The sequence below is a fragment of the Melopsittacus undulatus genome, chromosome 4 (genome assembly GCF_012275295.1).
Source record: "Melopsittacus undulatus isolate bMelUnd1 chromosome 4, bMelUnd1.mat.Z, whole genome shotgun sequence".
Lineage (NCBI taxonomy): Eukaryota > Metazoa > Chordata > Aves > Psittaciformes > Psittaculidae > Melopsittacus > Melopsittacus undulatus.
Genome location: NC_047530.1, coordinates 23,583,291 through 23,598,907, shown reverse-complemented (window position 1 = coordinate 23,598,907; position 15,617 = coordinate 23,583,291). Strand labels below are relative to the sequence as shown.

The 15,617-nt window shown below is 33.8% G+C and overlaps 1 protein-coding gene across 2 annotated transcripts in view; it reads left to right on the top strand.

Annotated features, from left to right (window-relative positions):
- PPP2R5C (protein phosphatase 2 regulatory subunit B'gamma) overlaps window positions 1-15,617 on the top strand; it is a 79,956-nt gene that overhangs the window by 55,331 nt on the left and 9,008 nt on the right. For both annotated transcript variants that reach the window (XM_005149553.4, XM_005149551.4), the window contains 9 exons: window positions 1,035-1,145; window positions 1,735-1,827; window positions 1,918-2,048; window positions 4,544-4,603; window positions 7,020-7,128; window positions 9,295-9,348; window positions 11,724-11,894; window positions 12,503-12,630; window positions 14,144-14,245. In XM_005149553.4, coding sequence (XP_005149610.2) covers window positions 1,035-1,145; window positions 1,735-1,827; window positions 1,918-2,048; window positions 4,544-4,603; window positions 7,020-7,128; window positions 9,295-9,348; window positions 11,724-11,894; window positions 12,503-12,630; window positions 14,144-14,245 — 959 coding nt within the window. The remainder of the gene's footprint in view (window positions 1-1,034; window positions 1,146-1,734; window positions 1,828-1,917; window positions 2,049-4,543; window positions 4,604-7,019; window positions 7,129-9,294; window positions 9,349-11,723; window positions 11,895-12,502; window positions 12,631-14,143; window positions 14,246-15,617) is intronic.

The following is a 15,617-nucleotide window of genomic DNA, read 5'->3' as shown; positions in this document are numbered from 1 at the left end:
GGTTTATTTTGCATTTGTGATTATATGCATTGTATACACTGTTATAAATTTGATTAGTTCTGATTATTTTTTAAATAAAAGTTACATGACTTTAGTGATGAGGTTGTTTTGACTAAAACAGGATCTCAGAGAGGTTTCTGTCCATATGTTAGGGAATGCATGTTTTGTCTTTATTAGGGACTTAAAATCTCTTCATGTTAAAGGGGTTTGTGAAGAGTACTACTTTCTTGTATAGTATGACTATGAGTCTAGACAAGTACTTAAAAACACAAAAATAATATATCTCTCTATGTATATATCAACAACTAGAAAATCAATTCGTCATTGTAGTCTGCTCCACTTCCACAAGAATGATGAATGGTTTTCAGGGGTTTGAGAATTGAGACAAAGTGAAAGATGAAGGGATTGGGATATGCATTTCTACCACCTCGGTGTTCCCATGATGTCAGGTAGACGAACATGGTTTAACAGAAAGACCACTGGGGGGAAGATCTGATGTTGTAGTGTTTCCCCATGTGTGTACTCATGGTGTGAAATGAAACTCATAATATTTTACAGAGAAGAACAGGTGTTGGTAATCTTTATTTTGCATATCTGCTTCTGCTTTCCACTTCTGCAAGTTGTTGCAAAGCCTTGTAAAGTGTCCATGTGTGTATTTATATATATATATATGCATACAGATGTGTATATATATATATATACATATATATATATAACATGTTTGTATAAACATTTTATATACATTTGCTTGGGCTTTTAAAATTTTGTGTGTGTAAAGAGATCAGAGTGATACCCTCATAAAATACATCCTGACAGGTTTGTGCTTTAGAGTACTGCATGGGAAAGTGTTCTCCAAGTTAGAAATCTTTAACAAAGAAAAAATGTAGCTCATATTTAAACAACTGGGTTACATAGCTTGTATTTCTGCAGATATTAATTAAAATAGTTCAAAAGAGTTTTTAGTCAAAACCAGTGAAGTCTTTTTCTTAATAATCCACTTGTTTCAGAGTTCTTAAAGGCACATATGATTTCAGTTTGCAGTTAATATGTTTCGAACATTACCACCATCTTCCAATCCAACGGGAGCAGAATTTGATCCAGAGGAAGATGAACCAACCTTAGAAGCTGCATGGCCTCATCTACAGGTATTTCATGAAGACTAGGACATCATAATCTTAACAAAATTCTTACGTTAAAATTATCGTTTCTTGACTCAGAATTGTTTGTTACGTGTTTGTCTCAGATCAGTTACATTTCTCTGCAATATTTAAAATACATTTTTTTAATTTAAACTGATAATATTAAAAATCAGTATATTATAGGTTAAAGGTTCGTTGTGTCTTGTGGTGCAGATGTAACTGCTATGATTTTAAATGAGCTTCTGCTTGACACTATGAACATATGCTTTGATCTGACTCTGCAACTCTAGCTTTCAGAGGTACTGTGACAGGAGAACACAGAATGTTCAAAACACTTCTGGGAATGATGAATATTAGATTGCTGTATGTCATTTAAGTAGAATCTTGTGATTGGAGCTCAGCAGAATTTCAATGTACTTTAAAGAAACTTAAGTTCTGTACTTTGTCAGGAGAGGAAGAACAAAGTTTTTACTATGTGGTACATAAAAACAGTGCAGTTCTCAGCAACTAATTAGTCATTTTGGTAATTTACTGCTTATAAAATGATTCCTCGTTTAAAAGACTAATATTATTTTTTGGTTTTGTTTTTTTTCAGCTTGTTTATGAGTTTTTCTTAAGATTTTTAGAATCTCCAGATTTTCAACCTAATATAGCTAAGAAATATATTGATCAGAAGTTTGTATTACAGGTGAGGTAAAAAGACTTTTTAACTTCAAGCTCTAAATTATTTTTACAATGCATTGGATTCAGGTAAAGTACATCTTTTCCCTTTTTGCAGCTTTTAGAGCTTTTTGACAGTGAAGATCCTCGTGAAAGAGATTTTCTTAAAACAACTCTTCACAGAATATATGGGAAATTCTTAGGCCTAAGAGCTTACATCCGGAAACAAATTAATAATATATTTTATAGGTATGTCAGTATTTTTGTATTATGGTGCATGTGGTCACGTATATAACTGAAAGTACTCCCAGACATTGCTAACAATTGTTTTTATTTCTTAGTAAGTTTATACCAAATACTGCTGCATTTGACAATAATTGATACCGGTCTAGGAGATATAAATTAGTGTAGTCTTGCACACAGCATAAATTTTGCAGCTGAAATTTGAGCCAGTGTGCAATTCAGTGAGTGGTTGGGTTATCTTTCTCTGTAAGGCTTTTTTTTTCTTCCTGTGTTGTTGTAGAGCTTTAAAAAAATGTAGTTCTTCATAGCACAAAAGTTGGGCTCAAGTTGAATGACTGAGATCTGGAATTTGCTTGAAGGAACGTATTTACTGCCTTTTCTTTCCTTGGAACAGAGATGAATAATTTAGGGCTCGTAAAATATTTTTTTAAATTGCCATAGAATGAATGTGTGTATTACCCCCAAAGGGGAAAAAAAATAAAGATTAAAAACTAATCCACTGTATTACCAAAGCTCTTTAGAAGTGTGTATTTTATTGGCATTATGTCAAGCATGAATGCAAAATCATGGTGCCTTAAATTTAGTGGTTTAGTTTTTGTATTCTTGTCAACAAATAATGATACCACTTTTGCACCCTTTCTGTCATTTTTACTCTTTTCTCTAGCACTGCTGTTTTCATCCCCAAATTAATGTTTCATGCTATCCCTTTAAGAAAATAGCAAAAAGCTGCCACATACTCAGTGCCCTCTCATGAATGGCACCCAGCAGTACCAGCTGTAGAGGGAGCTTATCTTCCCTGCCCATGGTAACAAGTAAACCTTTGGAAGTGATACAGAGGGGTTACTTTAGCATAATTAGTAAGCCTGCACTGTTGCTGACAAATGCTCTTGACTAGACATGTCAAGAGCCAGTATGTCCAAAGGATAAAGTACAGGTGTATCTTTCAAACAAAGATATAAATTTTCCCCCCAGATACAGACTTTATGAAATTAATTCCAAAATGTATAATTTTGTAAAATATCTGAACCAGATAATACAGCAGCATCACAGCGTATTTAAAATTCACTTCTGAAAAGTGTTTTTACTTGCCACTTCTTGCACTTTATTTTCAGGGACAATGGAAGCAAAGTGTTCAAACACAGATAATTCTGGCACAGGGCTTTTGAAAGACCTAGAAATGTTCTGGTCATTAGGTCAAATTTGTAATAGTTTATATAAGAAATATTTTCAATCTGAAATGTATATTTGGAGATTATATAATTTGCACTGCAGAGACTATCTTTCTCTACCAAGTTGTAATGGACAGAAAATTAAAAGGAAAACCTGACTTAATCATATATTATTTAAGTTAGAAGTCTAAAAATTTTGCATCTCCAAATGCAAGCTAATGTTCCTGGACATGAGCACGAGGGAGGGAAGTTGTTTTAATTTCTTGAATTAGTGAGTTGTGCTCTTCAAGAGCCCTTGGAGTATGTGCAGAATTTTTCAAAGCATTTCCTTTTCTTATACTTTTACCTACAAGTTTTCAGTTTACTGTGCTTACCTAAGAAATGTGTTCTCTTTATTTGTCTTTTACTCACTAACCAGAATTGCCAGAATTCTGTACTGATAGTGCATTACTCTATTTTTACTATTGCAAAATATTTTAATAAATAAACCTTTATGCTCCTGTTAATTCAGTCCAAAGCTTTTTGTATCATTGTCTTTAGTTTTGCTTGCAATTGTTGTTGTACTGGGTTATATGGAAATGGTCTTTAAGAGAAAAGAGTAGTTGTATCAAATATTCAGCTTAAAAGTAGCTGTTAATATGTCTGCCTATGACAGATTTTCAAATTAAAATATGTTTTCTGACTAGTAGAATTATTTTTTTCAAGGACGAATTCTTGTAACTTTTTGTGTAAAAGGTTGTGCATAGAACTTTCTCAGTAAGTTTACACTCAGGCATTTTGGAAAAAGGATGGCAGGATGACAGCCTAAGTAATTACAGTTCTCTATCAACAGTAAATTTGGGAAAATTTGACTTCCTCTGTTTTTTACAGAGCCTTTCATTTGCACGGAAGTCTGTAATGGCAAAGAACTTTTTAGATCCATAAGTAGCAACTGTTTGAACACCTTGTGCTTGCATGTGCTATAGAAGGTTGAGTCATGGCATTTAATTATGCCAGATGCTCTTGTGTTATTTTAATATTTAAAGCATTGTTTGCTGTGTTCAGTTTTACATTATTAAAATGGCATAGAATATGAGTATTGGAAAAAGCTCAAGCGCATGCTGCTTTGTTAAATGTGGGGAAAAAAAGAGCAGGCAAATAGGAAGGTTGAAAGCAGCTTGATGTGTTATTGATTTATCTTTCCACAAAGTTTCTTTTCCACTGTGTTTTCCTGTTCTCTTTACTGAGTGACTAAAACCTGGGAGGTCAAGGCTACCTGTAATATGAGATGGGGATCTTGGTGTTAGATTTATATCTCTTTTCAGCAGTAACTGAATAAAGCTTTTTATTTAGGTTTATTTATGAAACAGAACATCACAATGGCATAGCAGAATTACTGGAAATACTGGGAAGGTAAGTTCTAGGTTTCATTTAATTAATTAAACTTGCTTGGTCTTCAGGGCAGACTTTAAAAATCAAATTAGGAATTAAAAATGGCTTTGAGACAAGATTGAAATAGTTTCACATCATGTCAGTGCTGTAATGAGTATAAGGTTTGTGTAGGATTGCAGAAACAGCAAAAATCTTGAACCTTGTGGCAATGTTTTGGAATGTGACAGTTTTTTCAATCTTATTTTTTAAGTCTTATTTTCTAGCTTAGCACCCCTGTAATTAATATTATTTGTAAAGCAAATACAAATAATGCAGTGAGTTGGAATTTGCAAAAAAGTTCTTCCAACATCACTAAATGCATAGTGGGTACACCAAGGAAGCACAGGCTACAAAACTTCAGTCACCTTCTTTTGTTAATCCCATTATTTTGCAAATTCCAGTGATGTATCTGAAAGTCTTTCAAATTTTTGAAACTTAAAGCTGATAGCTTACAGCTTCATCAACATGAGAGTGATTTTTATCAACTGATTTATGTAATCCATGTGCAGGTGTTTTGGGTGGTGGGGTTTTTTTCTTTGCTTTTAGTCTTTTTTATGTTGTTTGCAGATTGGGGGACTGTTTTGGTTTGGTTAGGGTTTTTTTACTACACATTAATACACTTTAAAAGCTTGGTTAGGTTTACTTTATGGCATTTCCACATCTTTACACATAACAGTAACATGTCAAGGAGAGCAAGTTGCTCAGCGTTGTTTCTGGTTGGGCTTTGGGTATCTCCAGGGATGGAGACTTAAACCCCTCCAGCTCCTCTAGGCAGTGGATTCCTGTGTTTGACCATGCTTGCAATAAAAAACTTTTTTTCTTATGTTTGAATGAAATTTCCTGCACCAGTTGACTCTTGCCCTTTCACTGGGCACCACTGAAGAGTCTGACTCTTCCGCACGCCATCCTTTCAGGTATTTGTACACATGAGTAAGATACCCCTGAGCCTTCTCGTCTCTAGCCTAGAGCAATTTATCAGCCTTCCTTTGTATTTCAGATGCTCCAGCCCTTTTATTATCTTTGCAGCACTTACTGGACTTTCTCCAGTATGTCTACATCTTTCTTGTCCTAGAGAGCCCATAATGGGGCCCAGAACTCTAGATGTGTCTCAACAGGGCTGAGCAGAGTTGAAGGATCACCTCCCTCAACCTACTGGCAGTGCTGTTCTGAATGCAGCTCAGAATGCTGTTGAAATTGGGAAGATGTTTTATAATTTTTGAAGTCTGCCTGTCTCCCCAGAATAGTTCTTTAATTTTCTTTGAAATGTTCAACATCCTATAATCAAGTAAATACTCATCAAGATATACTGAAGGCTACATAAATAGTAGAATATATAGCTAAATCTTCAAAACTGTTACTAAAGTCACCAGTGTTTTCATTCTTGGTTTTGTTAGGTTACCTTTAAGTGTTACAAATTTAAAAGTTAAGGTTGTTCATTCTGTTTGGTTTGGGTTTTTTGGGGGGGAGGAGGGGGGTATTGTTTGTTTGTTTGTTCTTTTTTTATTCAGACTTCCAAATCAAAACTTCTAGTAATTAAATGAGGTTTCTGAGCTGTAACTGTTCTGTATTGATTATTCTTCCAGTCCAATAAGGAGTAACTAAGTTTTTAGTTCGGTTCTTGAGTTTTGACTTGTTAGAAATAGAAGAATTGAGTTTCATGCTGAAGTACTTAATTTCATGTCTTTTCCTTTGCTAAATACTATATAATACTGGACAAATCAACAATTTCTGTAGGAACTACTAGTGTGGTTATGGTGTTTCTGACAATCATCTTTTGACAGGATTGCAGAATTTCTTCATACTCAAATCGGGGCCAAACTTACCCCATATTTTTGCTCCTTTCTGTTTAACAAGCCTTAAAACATCTTGGAGACACTTTTTTTTTTTTTAAATTTAGTTAATGTATATTTTTGAGTATGTGGAAGTTGTGGCAAGAAACCGTAGAAATGTGAATATAGTAACAGGAGTCTGAGATTATGTATTGAGACTTCAGGAGGAATAATTCATATCCTCAAAAATAGTTGTGCAATTATTACTAATGCAAATTACTTTAAGCATGTGTAACAAGGATACACAAGTGTTTATTAAGCTTTAATTTTTGGACATCATCTGATTTCCAAGATGTGAAATAAATGTAATTTTGTACCTTTTAATGGTTTTGTGAGATTCTGGTTTTGGCTTGTTTGGTTTTGTTTCTTTTTTAAAGAGGAATATAGTAGGTTCCGTTTGCCTGAGTGTCTTCTGTCCTTGTTATTGAGAAGCATTAGAGTAATAAAATAAAATTTAAAATACTAAATGGGCAATAGGATTCTCGATGTTTTAACTGATGTTAATGCTGTACAGCAGTGCAGGTATTGTATAATTACTGACTTCTATTTTTAAATTTCTTCCCTGGCAGCATAATTAATGGATTTGCCTTACCATTAAAAGAAGAGCACAAGATTTTCTTATTGAAGGTTTTGTTACCATTGCACAAAGTGAAATCACTCAGTGTCTACCATCCGCAGGTAAATTTTGTTCAGCACTTTTCATACTAGTGTTAAAGTAAGCTTGCTTAGAGAGGACAGGGGGATTCTAGTCATACTGATATGAATTCTGTTTGAACACTCCCAACACTTGCCTAATGACTGGCCTTAGGGAAATTACTTAATATATGTACCTATAATGCCTCACTTGTTGTTGAGGGAGGAGGGAATGACAGAATCAGAATCCCAAGGGAAATTACTTCAAAATATGTGTTTTGTGTATAAATAAATGCCTTTTTAAAAATAGCACTGTAATGTTTATAGATGAAATGTATGAAGTATCTCCTTAATGTGAAAGTTCTTGATACATATATATATCCACACACAAATTTTTTTGTTCATTTTATTCCTGTCTGTAATATTTAGACATACAAAAATTGCAGAAAAGTATGGTTTTAATGGTTGTTATCTATAAACAGGTTTTTTTTCTAAACTACACGGAGAATTTCAGCTGAATTCAATGTCTTACAACCGTTAAAGTATTGGGCATTTACTGGGACATCATTATTTATATCTACAAGATCTTTTTAGAAGTAAAAATCAAAAAAGGGTGCATCTGAGTTGTAGCATGCTTATAAACCAGCTGTGTGTTTTCTGTGCTGAGTTTAGTTCCATTCGGAATTTCTAGAGAAGTGGGAAATCATACAGTATTAGAGAAAATACAGTATCATGATATACTGAAATTTTCTCAGTGAGAGAGAGGTTGTTACACAGCTTTGGTTTTGTTTGTTTGGTTTGTTTTTTTTTTTTAAATTTGAAAGTTGAATATGCCTATGTAGATTCCAGTACTCCAAGTTTTAAGTACAATTTCTTCAAATAAAACCACTAACAACTTGTATTTTTAAGAACACCATTTCTGTAATTACAGTTCTTTAGCAATTAGAGATGCTTATAAGCATTTACTTTAGATCTTGCCTACTGCGGCTCAAATCAGTTCCTGCTGAAGTAGTAGGCTAGAGTGGCTCCCATTTAAAAATATTTTTTCCCATTTTTTTTAATGCTATGAACACAACCTGTTGGGAGGTGGCATATTAGACCTTTCTTGTAATTTCAACTAGTGCAGGCAACTGTGATAGCTATCTTTTCTTCTACCTACCCGAGATGACTTGGTCTTTATATCTTCCCTTAATTCACAAACTAACTCTCCAAAGCCTTCAGGTGATCTGCATTTCTCATTACCATTAGTAAAAAGAAGACATAGGAAATGCCTTTTTTACATGTTCTATTGCATGAGATAGGAAAGCTTTTTGAGTTTAGTGTGTGAAACACCAGAGTAAAACCACAAAAATTCACACTGAAACAGTGGCAAATATTCAAAAGGATTTACTGCCAAATCCAGATATACATGAAGAAAGATAATTTCTACATCCAATTAAAATTTATTGTAAAATAATGGAGAACACTGGGTGTAACCTTTGTACATTCCTTGAATTACTTAGGGACATTCTTGGTAGCAGTCATCAGAAAGGAACTGGGTTCATCAGCTGAACTTTCATAACTCGGAAGACATTAAAAAAATGGTTAAGGAGTGAGCATCCCATTTACTTTGGGACCGTTGTCCTATGAAATGAAATGGGTGCATGTACTAGTTCACCATTCAGGCACAGATAGACTGTTACTCTATTCTCATAAATGAAGTTGGTAAACACTGTAATGCAGCCTCAGCTTCTATGAGCTTTATATTGATATGCACAGTTAGCATTAGTTCTCATGTCTAGAAAATTCTAAGATTTGTGACTGTTCAATGCATTTCTAATTAAGGTTATGAAATATAAAATATTTACTAAATCAGTATGGGACACCAAAATGTTGGCAAGTGGAGAGCACTTTAAAGGACAAGGTAGTGATTTTTAAATCGTGTGTTTGAAAAGATGAAGTGTACTGAAACGCAAAGTACTAGAGCTAAAAGGAAAACATCAATTTATGTGTTTGCCCAGAAAAAGGTGAGGACAGACTTGGGAATGTTGGGAAAAATTGGTAAAATATATTTGCCCTTTTGTTGTTTAAATTGTGTGCCAAATAATTTCTGAAAAATTACAGAAAAACTGTTGATTTTATTTGAATTGGTAGTGTTCTCCACTTACACTAGCGGTTTCAAAGTGGCTTCAAAGAGCATTAATAAGTATCTCTCTCTCTCTCTTTCTGTAGCTGGCATACTGTGTAGTTCAATTTTTAGAAAAGGACAGCACACTTACAGAACCAGTAAGTTTATCTTCCATTATTATATGCTTTGGAATATTAATATCCCTTTAATCTGTAGACTGTTTAAGGGGATTTGAAGATCAAAATATTGATATGTAATTGTTTTTATTAGGAAGAGTCACAAATTCAGTTTTTCCAACAGTTGGTTGAATGTCCAAAATGAATTAAAAGAAACATTAAGAGCATACCTTTTACTAACAGTGGAGTTTATTCTGCTTGTTTTCTTCTGGCTCTCTGGATATGAGATGGTTGATGCAGAAGTGGTTTAGTCAGAAATCAGCTTGCCTGAACTGTGCTCTATTGAGAGACTGATGGTGATTGAGCACGGATTTCTGGCACATGGAGTTACTACTAATGCAAGGCTTTTGAGTTAGATCCCGTTCATTTCTATGAAATTTGGTCCATAGACAGGAGCAGATGTTGGTCTGGCTGCACCTAATTGTGTAGATGAATACTTCTAATTGTCCTTCATAGCAAACAGTACTTTTGCCTCATTAAACCCAAAATCAATTAGGTAAGAACTAATGTGTTTAGTCACTAAGTAGCAATCAGTAAAATGATTGTTCTTAACAAAAGTGCACATTATTAGATTATAACCATTGTCATTGTAAAATGGGAACTGGGATTCTTTAAACAAATTGAGTATGCAGCTGAGCATGAGCTCTCTTTGAATTGGAGTTTTTAATATTTGTTGACTTATCAAATGTCAGACATTCTGTCACTTGTGCTGTATGAGATATTGAAAACTTAGCTTGCTTCCAGAAATCAGCTAGGATGTTGCCTGTTTCCTAGTACAGATCTGAACTGATACATATGCAAGTCTGTTTTCTTCTTTTGATCCCAAAGTAGTACATGATTTTATTTTTTAAAAAATTAGCATATGCATCACTGAAGTACTACGGTGTCCTTCAAAAATTGTGGTTATTACAAAATACTCTGGTTTCCCTTCCTGTTGTTATATGGGACTTTCTGACATCTTATTGAAAAAAGCTGCATAAATTTGCCCAGGACATAGTATCTGCTTTCATACAAAAAGCTGGGCTTCTGTAAAAATTTCAGAAAACAAAAATATAAACTGGTTTGGTTTTGTTTTTTTTCTAAATGAGAGCAAAAATCAGAGAGGTTAGTGAGCCATTGAAGCTTTTAAACTTATATAAAAAGACAAAATATAAGTTTTATTTTTAAATAATTTTTCCAGAAGTCTGTACTGTTCTGGATTTTTCATCCACTGCTACATAGCTTAAATATCCTTTGAGGGAAATTGCCTTCCTATTTGAATATTCTTTGGCACCAAATTGCCACAGATAGAAAACAGGTTTTATGGTTAAAAAAAATATAATTTTTTTATATATACATATATTTATATATAATATATATATAAATTTTATATAATATCTATTTATATGTAAAATATAAAATTTTGGTTTGAAAACTAACATTTTTTGGGAAAAATCATTGTCCTTTTGTAACAAACACATTTGTGTTTACTCTTATTTTTCTTAAATCAGAAATTGTTAACAGCACAAGAGTTGTTATTCCTTCATTTGTATATTTCCAAAGATTCTTGAATAAATTATCATGTAAACAGTAATCAAACTAATAAATACTGCTAAGCTAGTATCACTTCAGACTGAAATTCTTTGACTTACATGTTCAGTAGTTGAGAGAGTTCTGGTTTTCAATTAGATCTGAGAAACATTTCCCACAGATGTATAGATTCTTTTTGAGGAGTTGTGAGCTAACTGGCAGACAACTTCCTTTAGATCACATTTTTACAGATCCCACCCATCTATCTTTTGAGTATTCATGGTTTGCTAGGCAAAAACTGCTTCAGTAAGCTGGGTAAATAATAGCCATGAAGAAAGTTAAGTCTCTAATTATAGTAATTTAGTCAAATAAAGCTCAGTGCTCTAAGAGCAACATTCTTAGAGTTGTTGGTCATCTATCAGTTTGGATATTTATAGTAAATACTTTCTTAAAATATAATCATAAAACTTAATTTCTTGAGCTTTGGAGTACAGCACCAAGAAATTAGAGATTGAAAGCTGCTTTCATGTAAATGGCAGATCATTTTCCCCATAGTGTAATAACAAATTTGCACTTTGTTCATGCTAAGTTAGGGGTCAGGTCATTCTCTAGTCTTTTGATTATTTATAAATATGTCTTTTATGTGCATAACTTTGTTTTCCAAAGAAATGTTTTCAGATCTATTAACAGTTACTTCTGTGACACTGAACCATATTTGATTAGTGCTGCCACATGGGACAAATTATCTGAGTTGTGTTGTGTTTAAAGTACCAGACTTCTTAATGAGATATAATTTATTACGATAAAGTCAAATTACTGTGAAGATTATGTTCACTTTGTTTCTACAGGTTGTAATGGCTCTGCTGAAATACTGGCCAAAGACTCACAGTCCAAAAGAAGTCATGTTTCTAAATGAACTAGAAGAAATTTTAGATGTTATTGAACCATCTGAATTTGTAAAAGTTATGGAGCCTCTTTTCAGACAGCTAGCCAAATGTGTATCCAGTCCACACTTCCAGGTCTGTACCTACTGAGTGTACTGTAGTAAGAGAATTTTTATAAAGCATATTCGTTAATGGTTTTATTATTCAATGGGTTTTATTTGTTGCTAAAAAAAAACATTCGATTCTGTGTTAAATTTTAGGGATCCAGCTGTTAGCTTTTTTGTTGTGGTTTTTTTTTCAAGAGTGTAGTATTGGGTGCATTCGTGCATTCGTATTGGGTGATTCACTTCAGTGTTATGCTTAACATAAATGCACTATTGAGTGCATTCGTATTGGGTGATTCACTTCAGTGTTATGCTTAACATAAAAGCTTAAAAGCTCACTGTTTTCAGAATGATGTGAACTCTTCAAGTACACAGTGTTTGCATTTCACCGCTTGTAATAGCATTCTACAAATACTCTTTCTTTGGGAAAACATTTCTTTGCTTGCACTTCAGAGTTCGTAGGTTATAGTTTGAATCATGCTCCTATCAAGGAAAAAGCAGTTTTTCCATGGCACTTTCCATAAGCTCCATGGCTCCATTTGCACTAGAAAAAAACAAAATCCAATCTGTCAAATGTTTAAATTATTTGCTCTTAATAAGACGTTGTCTGAAGTTTTCCTTTTTTTCATGTTGTCTTAGGTTGCAGAGCGAGCATTATACTACTGGAATAATGAATATATTATGAGTCTAATTAGTGATAACGCAGCAAAAATTTTACCCATCATGTTTCCATCCTTGTACCGGAATTCAAAGACACATTGGAACAAGTAAGAAACACTTGTACAAATAAGATTCTGCTAGTTAACTTATGTCTAGTTTTAGGCTCAAAAGTGGTTCAGATATTTGAGTTGCTAGTTTTAAGTATGTTGAGCTGTTTATGACATTCAGGTTGCTGAATGAGGAGGAGACTACTGTTGGCAAAATTTTTAGGAAGTATAAAGAACTGAGGAAGAAAAATTTTCCTTTTTTCATTAAACAAGAAACAATATTTTTAGTGCATTTCGTCCATGATGTGTTTTTATTAATATGAACAAAATTTGGCTGAATCTGTAGTTCAGATACTTCTGAAGACTAACACTGATTTCTGATCTTTAACATCTTTGCTGTTTTGCATTTCTTCTGCATTCTAATGGAAATATATCGTAGACCAAGTCAGTATTTTCTTCCCTTCTCTTCCTCCCCCCCCCCATTGTTTATTGTTTTCTTTCTCCATTGACTATTTTAACTTTTTTTCCCCCACAATAACGCAGTAATGACATGTGAAAACAGTCCTGGTCAGCTCCTTTCTGCAGGTGTTCCATTGTAAAGTGCCTCTTTGTTTGAGGTATTGTGGAACTGCTGGGATAGTGAAAGTATCAGAGTCTAGTGCTGAGGACTGCTGATGGGTTGGCCAAGAATGAGAAATCAGTCTGCCACTAAACACATGAAAAGAAATAGAAAATAAAGTGATGTTAAAGTAATTGGTTACTGTCACTGGATGTAAGCAGTAACAAATAATGTATTCATTAATAAAACTCTGATTCAGTGATGCAATTGTCCACAGTAAATGTGGATTGCTGTTGACTGTTTTTTTCTGGCTTTCAAGGCCTTGCATTCATTTTACTCTGGGCAGAAGTCGTGCTACCCAGTACAGCTGCACTCTTACTTGTATCTCACATGTATGATACAAAATAATCATTGAATTAATTGCTTTTTGGATTTAATTATCAGTAGTACATTACAGATTGGAACTGTAAATTACTTTGTAAAAGTGCTTCATAAAGCAGATTATTTTGTTTATTTTCTGATTTTTTCCATTTTTCTAACACTTTTTTGGAGTGTGTGGCGTAATTGTGTTAAAGTGAGTGCTTGTTGCTGTGTGACAGTTTTTTAAATGATGTCTTTTCCATGCTCCTTTTAATCATGAATGTTGGAGTTTTTGCCTTGAATTTGTCAGCTGCCAGTAAGTTACTTATATCAAGATCAATGTCATCTTGCATTTTCTCTAATAACCCTAGTTTGATTAGTGTCAGTTCATGAAATGTTTGAAATGAAGTTCAAACGTATCAAAAGTGATAGTAGTGCTTTAGAGAATGAAAGCTGCATTCAAGTTGGTCATTTTAGTACTTGCGTTAGCCCTTTTGAGGGTAAACTGGAATTTCCACCAACTAGCTTTGTTGCCACTTATTCTGAAATGATGTAATTTTCCAGTTATGTAGGCTATTGGCTACTGTTGACCAGAAAAAAATAGATTTCAAAGTTTAAAGTACTCTGAATTTCAACCAGAAGTTTTACTTATAGGACAATACATGGCTTGATATACAATGCTCTGAAACTCTTCATGGAGATGAACCAAAAACTGTTTGATGACTGCACACAGCAATTTAAAGCAGAAAAACTGAAGTAAGTTTTCATGTCAGTGTGTCTGTCTGTTCTTGAATAATTTGTTCGGAGTGCTTTAGCTCTGAAAAATACTGTCTTTAGCGGGAAAGTTGCCCATTCATTTACAGTGCAACAGTCTCTGAATTGACTTGGTGAAAGATTATAGGTTAACTGTAAAATCTCCTTAACAGGTAGGATTCCCCATGTAGTCTTACACCTAATACTGCTGGGGGTCACAGTCTTCCTAAAAATAAACTTCAGAGAGGTACTCATGGAGCCCAGTATAAAAGATCTGTTGAAAAATTTACATCCTGTATTTATTTTAGCATGCTTTATTTGCCTAGTGTTACTTTCATGTTGTCACTTGGTTCTTCCCAAAACATGTTTCCAGTATTTTAAAGCACAAGCTCAGCATATGTGAATGTTTTTCTAAAAACTACCCAAAATAGTTATCAGTCTATTGAAATAGAGGGCATTTGTACATTACCTGCCAGAAGACTCCTGCTGAATTTAGTATATTCTTGTGAAGGCCAGTGAACAGAGCAGGGATTTAGAAGCTAGAATTCTTCTGGTTTATGCCCCAAAATGCAGATTTTTATTATCATAAAGTCACTTATCTTCTGCTCCTCCATGTCTAATTTTGTTAGACATAGTGTTTTGAATATTCGGGATATTATAAAGCCCACTAAAGTGAGATTGAGAAGTCAAAAGTATTAATGTTTTCACTCTCACCTTAGGGGCTGGGGGGTATAGTTAGAAAGTGCATACTGGATTTAAATTCTAGCTTTAATTTCAAAGTGAATAAGGATTCCTTCAAGTGGTGGCTCAAATGATACACCCGTTTTAAACCAATATACTGGAAGTAGTACAAATTCTTCATGGGGATTGATCTGTCCAAGTTTTGAAATTCCTTTTTTCAATTTAAGTAGAAATGAGCTTATATCTAAGTTGTGTGTGTGCTTCTAGGTAATGAAATGTGAACATTTGCTTTTTAAAAAAAGTTCATGTAAGTCTGTCTTCCCTCACAGCAAATAAGTAGAATCCTTTTTAAATGTGAAAGCAAACTTTCCTTCTCTGTTTTTTGGATCTTTTCTGGGTTTCATTTTGGGTGTGAACTAAGGCAGGCAGGGTGCTGAGGGATGTAGTAACAAAACCAAAAAAAATCCCCTACCACACAAGAATTTAATAGGGGGCCGTGGGTGCCAAAGAGTTCTTCCCCTCAGCTGAACTGAATTGAGAGTTGTGGGCAAATTTTGTATGTGCTTGAATATAACCTTTTTTGTCTGATTGGTTTGTTGTTTTTTTTTTTTTTTTTACGTTTGGATTACCTGCTCTATGCATTCAAGCCTGAGAGCATTTTCAGCACTCTTAAGCTCAAAGCTCTTTTAAAACT